The following is a 9,335-nucleotide window of genomic DNA, read 5'->3' on the forward strand; positions in this document are numbered from 1 at the left end:
ACGCAACACGCCCGCGCTATGCCATTACGAAGTGATGACAGTGGTGGAGAGGCCAGCCGACAAAGAACGCTCGACTACCGCGCTACCTGCCCTTAGTATTTTCATCAACCCTTTTAAGATATAACAGATGGTGGCAGCTGTATACAACGAAGAAGGTCCAGAACCAGGAGAATCCTAGCTGAGGGTAATCTAGTATTATTGTGTTAACCCCTTACAGCATAATATGTGGTGGCAAGGAGGGATACCTACACGCCCCCGTCACCACGGCGTAACAAGTGGTGGCAGCGGTGGTATCTCTACACGCCCCCCTGCCACCACAGCGTAATAACATTCAATAGTTGAGAAAAGCAATTCTCCCACCTACTCAAAATGTGCTTGGAATGTATGAGACAATCACTGTTCTAATCCTTCACCAAGTTAGTTCTAGGTTGGTAATCCTTCTTACATTTATTTATTCCTCTGTGTTCTAGGTTGGTAATCCTTCTTACATTTATTTATTCCTCTATGTAAGTCCCTAGAGTTATTGTTCTTACTGTGCATTGGAAGCTCATTAATTTTGTCTTTCAGATATTCCTTCCTTTATTTCCTGAGGTACCTGCTACCTTCACTTCTTACGTTGTTCAGATTATTGCCATTTATTTCACCTGGATCCTGTAACCACTGCAATTTTGTTTACTTCCTCTGACCTAATGGTTTTGATCATCCTTTGTCAAACCATGGCTTGCGTTGATTTAATTCACAATAACCTAGACTCCCTTTGGCTGAAATGTTCTCATTCTATCCAGCAGCATCCCAAGTTCTATTAATATCAACATAATCTTCTACATTTTCAAAAGCTGCAAACCTGTTTGAGATTTTAATTGGATGCTGTTCTTTCTTCATCCCAGTGAGGTCACTGGATTTTTTTCAATTTACCTAATCCTTCAAGCTGCACTATGGCCCTGGGGTCGACTCAGCATCTAGCAGAAACGAGTGCCAGGAATATTCTTGGAACGTTCTTGGGGGTAAAGGGCGGCCAGCATGTCGGGCTGACAACCTATGAGTCGATTGTCTAGAAAATATGGGAACCTCATTATCTCACAACCCTATGGGCCTCCATGATCTGTTACAGGGACACCTTTACTTTTTTTACTTTAATGTTCTTTACCCTCTTCACCGTTTAGTCTCTTGGGACTGAACCTCTCCATATCAAATTTTTTCATTGATCACTGACAAACTGCCAGTCTCTCCCTAAATTCTGCAACCACCACATAGTGATCAGTATCACACCCCACTGCCTTGACTGGATGTCAAGTACACTTCATTACTGTCTCTATCTATCCATACATGGTTGATATGTTTTTGTCTTTACATCAAGACATGACCATATAAATTCAAGACTGTTATGATGTATGAACACGTTGTGATGTGTGAACATGGCCCCCTTGACAATCAGATTTCTGGATATGGCAAAGTTTACTACTCTAANCTGATATGTTTTTGTCTTTACATCAGGACATGACATATAAATTCAAGACTCTTATGATGTGTGAACACGTTCTGATGTGTGAACATGGCACCCTTGACAATCAGATTTCTGGATATGGCAAAGTTTACTACTCTAACTCCATTACCATTACTAATTTTGTGTAAAACTCTTGTTCCCAACTGTTGGTTTGAAAATATCTTCTTTACCTACTGTGGCACTAAATTACACATTCCACTTCCTCACAGAATCTGTCCTTTGTATCAGCAGTTTTATCCTCTGTGAGGGCATCAACATTCAGAACAACATGACATTAGCTACCTCTTAGTATTAAATACAACATCCTATCACTAACAAACTCTACCCTCTTAACTGCTGATATAATTCTCCTAGGTGTAAAAAAAACCCTGGAAGCTGAGATAGTGCAATCAGTATAGCAACTGGCTATAAGCTGGATGGCCAAAGAGTTGGGGTTTGCATCCTGGTAGGGTCAAGAATTTTCTCTCTTCCACACCATCCAGACAAGTTCTGAGGCCTACCCAGCCTCCTATCAAAATGGTACTGGAGGCTCTTTCTCTAGGGGTAAAATGGCCAGGGTATGAAGCTGACAACTCACTTCCAACTAGTGGCAAGGTAAAGAAAACGTGGATTTATACGTCCCCTCCAAATACGTCTTCATGGCATAGTGCTTAATTAGGTAAGCACAGGGACAAATTTACCTTACAAAAATTCTGTCACTAATTCATTATTCTCATACCCACTTCCATAAAGAATGCATAATTGTCTGCTGGTTCAGTGCCACCTCTGTACCATCTGACCACTTGTACTTTCACCAAGTCTAACATATGGCAACTGTTGTCAGTGATCCTGCCCTAGAGAGATTCCTTATATTCCATGTGCCCCAAGTAATATGATGCTCTAATACCTAACAACATCTCCAGGTTATGGACATGCATTTTTCAACACTAGCATTGCCCACCTTGTAAATCCTTAACTTTGTAGATATACAGGGTGTCCCAGGAGGAATGTGCCAGGCTTCGGGAGGGTGTTCCTTATGTTAAAGTACGCCGATATAACCCAAAGTTGAATGGTTACGGAGCTAATGGCCAGAGAAGTGTGAAACTTTGACAGGTGTTACACACTTGTTGATTACCAAATACATATTAAAACTGGCAGGAATATGCGGTTTCTGTAATGTTAATAATGTATGTAACATCAAACAAACTTGTGAGTGACATGAAGCCATTAAATTGAACTACAAAAAACTCGCATGCCATGTCAAAGTTATCGTTAGGGTTCCAAGCACTATACATGACACATGAATGGCAAGCACTGACATAACATGGCTGACTGCACGTTCTGGTATGCGAGTGTATGGGGCTAACATGAGCCATCGTCACCACACTCAAGGACAAACATAAGTAAGACTTGTAAGCTGACAGGTACAGTGCGTGGTCCCGCCAGAAGACCACACTTTTCTCGGGCCATTATCTCTGTAACCGTTCAACTTTGTACATAGGTGTTTTAGGTTATATCGGCATACTTCAACATAAGGAACATCCTCCCGAAGTCTGGCACATTCCTCGTGGGACACCCTGTATGTGTGTGTGTGTGTGTGTGTGTGTGTATATATATATATATATATATANNNAATAAGACAAAATTAAGAGATACAAGTACCAGGCCAAAGTTATGTGGGTAACATGTGTAAAAGTCTTAACAATGCAAAACAAAACTGACTATATGCAAGCCATCCAATATACATCCCTAGATTTGCTACTTCCTATTACTCTCAGCATCAATGAATTCTTAAAAATGTCTATGACCAGTGTCAATCAAGAAACTTCATGCCCTACCATAATAAGATGTGCTTGGCTGGCACTGTTAGAGACTTTATGTAGCATCGAACAGCGTTCTATAATAGGTATTACATATTGTGGCGTATAGACCCGTTGATAAGCAGTGACTCTGTAAACACCGGCAGTTGCTTGGTAATTTCCACAAAATACATGCACACAAAATAGACGAACTGTATTTTCAATGTGTTCCATACCGAGATGTTAAACTTGGCAGTGATCAAGCTTACAACTGTTCAAGTGACTAAGCTGCCATTGTAGCATAAGATATGTAAGATAGGCATGAGCTGCTCTGTAAAGCCTGTACTGACAAAGGACTTGTGTGTAATGCGAAAGCAAGAATTTTCGATTACAGGCTATATGTGTGAAATGTACGCTTGACGAAAGGCCACATTTATTCATAAGAACTATTACCGCAAGAGTTCAGTTGAAAAATAATCTGTTCGTGTGTCTCAAGGGGCCTGACGCCAAGACGAATTGACTGGGCGTAAATCGTTAATCGTAAAATAACTCTGACTTTGTCATGATAGTCAGTTCTGCATGGGAGGTTGTAAATAGGATCTCAGCCGGAGGCAGAGGAACAGCCACTGTTGGAGCCGTTTCCAATACATATCTAATAACAGACTGAGAACACTAGACTGTGTACTCTAGTAAACGGTAAAGCGTGGAAACAGCAATAGTGTTATAGTCTTTGTAGTTACAACCTGTAAGTGACCAATACATCCATTCACCAATCCAAACCCCGTCTAGAGCCAAACATATTATGTAACAATATTGTTATTTAACAGACATCCAGTGAATAGCATTCAATATTGTTGGCGAAACTAGAGGTATCCACCATCCGACTTCGACACATCATTCGAATAAAATTCGGCAAACGGCTTAAAGTTATAAAGTTAAATGTTTAATTACTTCAACATCACTGTCAGATTGTTGGTTACTTCCCCTTTCGCTTTCATTGTCCGAAAAATTGCTCCCCTCCGAATCCGACATCTTAACCATCTTGTCGTTCACGATCTTCACTGTTGTCGCACAATTTAGGACATACCAACCATACCAACCAATACCCCCAATACCAGCGGTGCATAACACGGATCAAAGACAATAGATCACGGAGAAAAAATGAACATCGTGAAACAACGTAGTTGGTATACACGTCATGGAACCATGGAAACTCCGTCGGTTAGAGATCCAACAACAACGGTGACCGTAGTGACGGTAGTGACAGTCGTCACAGTTACTGGGCCGGTGAAATTCGACCCACACAATCGTTGGAGCGTTGGAGATCCCAGCCCCCTGCTTCGTTCAAACTTGTCCAATTCCCCGCAAAATCGTTACCAGGGGCATCTGTCCCTTTTCTATAAATTGGTTTAACTATTGATATTTTAATATGGCTGGAAAGATAACTTCTCTACTTGATGTGCTGACTAATTATCAAAGTAGTTTTATTATGTAAGGTACACATTTTTCAGTAACTAAGGTGAGACATTATCAAATCCTGCTGATTTTTTATTCTTGAAGCTGTGGATTAATTTAATCAATCCAGTCTGTTATTTCTAATAAAACAAATTAATCTTTTAGGCTTACTGTATTATTACTAGTTTGTAAATGCATGTAATTCAGGTAAGGGTATTTATATTTTGTGAACACCATACACACTTTACCACTCTACTCTATTAAATAGCATTTACATAAGATATGCATAAAACCTCTGTCCATGCAGGCTTGTGCAGCAGGTTATGCAGAAGACTTCTGTTCATGCACGGCTCCTTGTCCAATTGCACGTATATTTGGGTTTAGATTATTTTGGATGACTTCTGTTTCCTATAGAAATTAATTATTCAGTTGTACACATAAGGAATTTTAAAAGCCACATGCAAACCATGGACCAGTGTGAGCCTGTCAAGGTTGCCGATAGCATGGAGAACTCTGTTCCGTTAAACATGCTTGAATCATTATTGACAGGTAAATTGCTGCTAGCTCTCACCAGCACAGTCAGTCTTGGTTTCAGGGTTACATCAGGACCCGTGGCTATATTTTTGTTCCTAAACTTCTGTGTGTTTAACAAGAGGGCAGCTATAATTACTACTGGTCACTCCCATTACAGTGGATGTGACCGACTCACTTAAGACTGCAAAATGTAAATTTCTGCTAGAGCATATCATTATATTGTTCAAGATTTTGATTTCAGTTGTTATTTGATTTTTTTTCGGGAGTACTAATGCAAGCCAAAAATCTTTTTTGAAATTATGCAACCTAAAAGTAATAACACCAGTTACTGTTCCAACAAATGGAAGAATTTCATAATTTTGTCAGCAGTGAGAAGTGACAGTATGTAAAGATTTTGTCAGAGAATGGGAACTGCTCATGGGAAGATAAAGAACACCCTGAATTGCTGTCTAAGAGACATGCATCACAGTGGTTAATAATGACATAACTTCCCACAGGCTGTATTATGAAATAAATAACACTATAAAAGGCAGTTAGCCATTTAATACCTCATCAAGAATTTCACCAAAATTTCAGAAACAGTTTTGTATGTACATGGTAAAGTTCACTTATAACATTATGTAAAGTAGGCTTTATGGCAAAACATCAAAATGACTAATTGTCTCTCCAATTTCATTTAACAAGCACATGATCTGAGGTTTATGATATAGTGAAGAACCTAGATTATCTGATTTGCAGATCAACAGTTATTGTTTACACCCTTTAGTTAACGTGTTCACCATTATATGTCTCAGTAATATGTATCAGTGATGTGTGGATGTCAATACTCCAAGAGACAACCATGTAGAACTATAATAAATGTTTATTGCTGTCAGAATGAATATTATAAATGATCAGGGAAGCAGAGCGTGCCTGATGAATACTGGCAAAAACTCCCTTCATATCAGGTTAACCTGAGCTAATGACTGAATTCTTCCTTGCAGGAGTTTGGTGACTGTGAGCCAGCAAGATGCTGGGTGAAGCTCTNGCAGGTTAGCCTGAGCTAATGACTGCATTCTTCCTTACAGCAGTCTGGTGACTGTTAGCCAGCAGGATGCTGGATGAAGCTCTTGTAGTAGTGGGTTAGCCTGAGCTAGTGACTGCATTCTTCCTTGCAGGAGTTTGGTGACTGTGAGCCAGCAGGATGCTGGGTGAAGCTCTTGTAGTAGTGGGTTAGCCTGAGCTAGTGACAGCATTCTTCTTTACAACATAATGCAACTTACATTATGATTTAATATGGCTGATAACTGAAACTTCCTGACAACTTTTAGCAAGTCTCCATGCCGAATTTTAGAAGTCAGTCCAGTGGGTTTGGCACCGATACCAAGTCACAGCAGAAGGCCAGACATGACCACATAAAGTTTTTCTTTTCTCCTTGCATTGTAAAGAACACCTAACAATAAAGAACTAGTTTCATTGCTACTTTAACTCAAACACAGTTTCCTGGCACACGGTAGCACANCTTGCAGGAGTTTGGTGACTGTTAGCCAGCAGGATGCTGGGTGAAGCTCTTGTAGTAGTGGGTTAGCCTGAGCTAGTGACTGCATTCTTCCTTACAGGAGTTTGGTGACTGTTAGCCAGCAGGATGCTGGGTGAAGCTCTTGTAGTAGTGGGTTAGCCTGAGCTAGTGACTGCATTCTTCCTTACAGGAGTCTGGGGACTGTGAGCCAGCAGGATGCTGGATGAAGCTCTTGTAGTAGTGGGTTAGCCTGAGCTAATGACTGCATTCTTCTTTACAACATAATGCAATTTACATTATGATTTAATATGGCTGATAACTGAAACTTCCTGACAACTTTTAGCAAGTCTCCATGCTGAATTTTAGAAGTCAGTCCAGTGGGTTTGGCACCGATACCAAGTCACAGCAGAAGGCCAGACATGACCACATAAAGTTTTTCTTTTCTCCTTGCATTGTAAAGAACACCTAACAATAAAGAACTAGTTTCATTGCTACTTTAACTCAAACACAGTTTCCTGGCACACGGTAGCACAGTTGGTTGAGGCACTATGTTACAAGCTGCAAGGTCATGGGTTCAAGTCCCGATGAGGTCATTGGATTTCTTCAATTGACCTAATCCTTCCAGCCGCACTATAGCCCTGGGGTTGACTCAACCTCTAACAGAAATGAGTACCAGGAATGAATTAAATAAGTTCTTGGGGCCAAAGGGCAGCTGGCGCTTAAGGCTGACAACCTTGCCGCCATCTATGAGCCGAATGTTTAGAAAATGTGGGAACCTCAACATCTCACAAACCTATGGGCCTCCACAGCTTGTCACAAGGATAGCTTTACTTACTTTTTTTTTACAGTTTCCTGGACACCATAAATCTTACCAGAAAGCCTTTCTATATATAACAAGAAGGAATTAACAAGCATTTAAAGAAACATCCGCACTAATCTGCTCTTCTGCTTTCTCTTTGCTATTACATGGCAAAGCACAAAAGGAATTTAAGTGGAAGGAAAATGAAACCATTTTTTTTTTCAGAATTGGAGGAGGGGGGATTCCAACTTTCTTCTTTTGGTGTGTTTCTTCTGTGACCACTATATGAACATCTGTAAATGCCCAATGAACAGTCTGACATAAGTTCAGTTAAGGAGATCAGATTACATTGCAAACCTGATTTAGTAATAAATACTAACCACTCCGTTCAATTTGACATGCAAGTTTTTACTATGTTGAAACTTATCTCCCTTACGTAGTAAAAACTTACTGTCACATTGGACAGAGTGGTTTGTATTTATAATTGTTAGTGTGACGGACCAGAATGAAACAAATCAAACTGATTTAGTAAATTTAACAGTATATCCCATTTACAAAAAAAGAAAGTAGACAATTGCAGATCAAATTGATCAAAATAATACTTATAAGTTCTACTGTAACAAAGCCTAAAACAACATATAACTCCTTATTTGTAGGCCCCATTCTCATCTACTGATTACATTCTGTTCATTTGGTGGTGCATTGTATGAAGCTTTAACTCCATGTAATTTATAGCTAAATGAACAGCACTTCTGAGAAATGATTTCATTCTATGAAGTATGAAGTTTTGCCAGAGGGTAATTTTATAAACTGATATATATATATACATATATTGTTATTAGACAATCTGTAATTTCTTCCTCCCATTAATAAATGTATTTCAATGTTGCTCTCAGCTGCAATGCAATAGCTACATAAACATTAGCCCCACATGGCCATCACATGTAGTTATTTTTTCATATAATCACAGCATCATTTTGTTCGTTACTAGTTACAAAAATGCCAGAACCTGTCTGAATTGACATGAATGTGGGACTGTGACACAAAAAATACAAAGCTGGACTTTGTTCAGATAAGAATGACAGTGGACCATAGTAAGCTATGCATGGAGGCAAGCAACAAGCAGAGTAACTCTGCTACTTGCTTACAAAGCTTATGCTTCAACCCTGAAGATGGAGGCAGTATGTTCCTCCAAAATATTGGCCAACATCTAGCTGACTGCATGGTGTCACATCCTTGAAGACGGTAGTATCCAGCTCTTCATGGTCTTCAAGAATAAGGTAGTGAGTGAAGATGTTTTGGACTTATGAGAGAGGAAGCATTATGAAGCCAGAGAAAACAGTATAATTTGTAATCTTCAAAATACAGGTTAATATTAGGGTAATCAAGTCAAGGACGCTAAGATGAGCTGGGAAGATAACATATAGAACAGATTATAAATTCATGTAAAATTTTAGTTAGAAAACCCAAAGAGAAAAGATCTCTTGGGAGACATACACAGTAGACAGTACACTGTCTTGGAAAATACATATTGAACAAATTATACCTAAATTAAATGCAGCTTGCTATGCGATGAGATCAATTAAGCCTTTTATGTCACAGGAAACATTGAAGATGGTTTACCATGCCTACTTTCATTCTATTATGAACTATGGATTAATATTTTGGGGGAACTCTTCACATAGTGTAATAATTTTTAAAATACAAAAGAATATAATTAGAATCATTACAGGATGTAGAAGTAGAGATTCATGTAGAGAATTATTT

At 39.3% G+C, this 9,335-nt stretch overlaps 1 protein-coding gene and 1 long non-coding RNA gene across 2 annotated transcripts in view; one reads left to right on the forward strand and one right to left on the reverse strand.

The window, feature by feature from the left end:
- LOC111870503 (transcription elongation factor SPT5) overlaps positions 1–4,375 on the reverse strand; it is a gene marked incomplete at its 3' end in the record, with an annotated part of 31,317 nt that extends 26,942 nt beyond the window's left edge. Inside the window, 1 exon segment of the mRNA XM_023862845.2 lies at positions 4,234–4,375. Within this exon segment, the coding sequence (XP_023718613.2) occupies positions 4,234–4,323 (90 nt within the window).
- A 69-nt stretch (positions 4,376–4,444) lies between these two features.
- On the forward strand, positions 4,445–6,738 carry LOC111870504. Its single transcript, XR_002843863.2, has 2 exons — positions 4,445–4,801; positions 6,429–6,738. It is a non-coding gene; the product is annotated as an uncharacterized LOC111870504 (long non-coding RNA).
- Positions 6,739–9,335: the final 2,597 nt, after the last annotated feature.

The sequence above is a fragment of the Cryptotermes secundus genome, unplaced genomic scaffold (assembly GCF_002891405.2).
Source record: "Cryptotermes secundus unplaced genomic scaffold, Csec_1.0 scaffold51, whole genome shotgun sequence".
Taxonomy (NCBI): Eukaryota; Metazoa; Arthropoda; class Insecta; order Blattodea; family Kalotermitidae; genus Cryptotermes; species Cryptotermes secundus.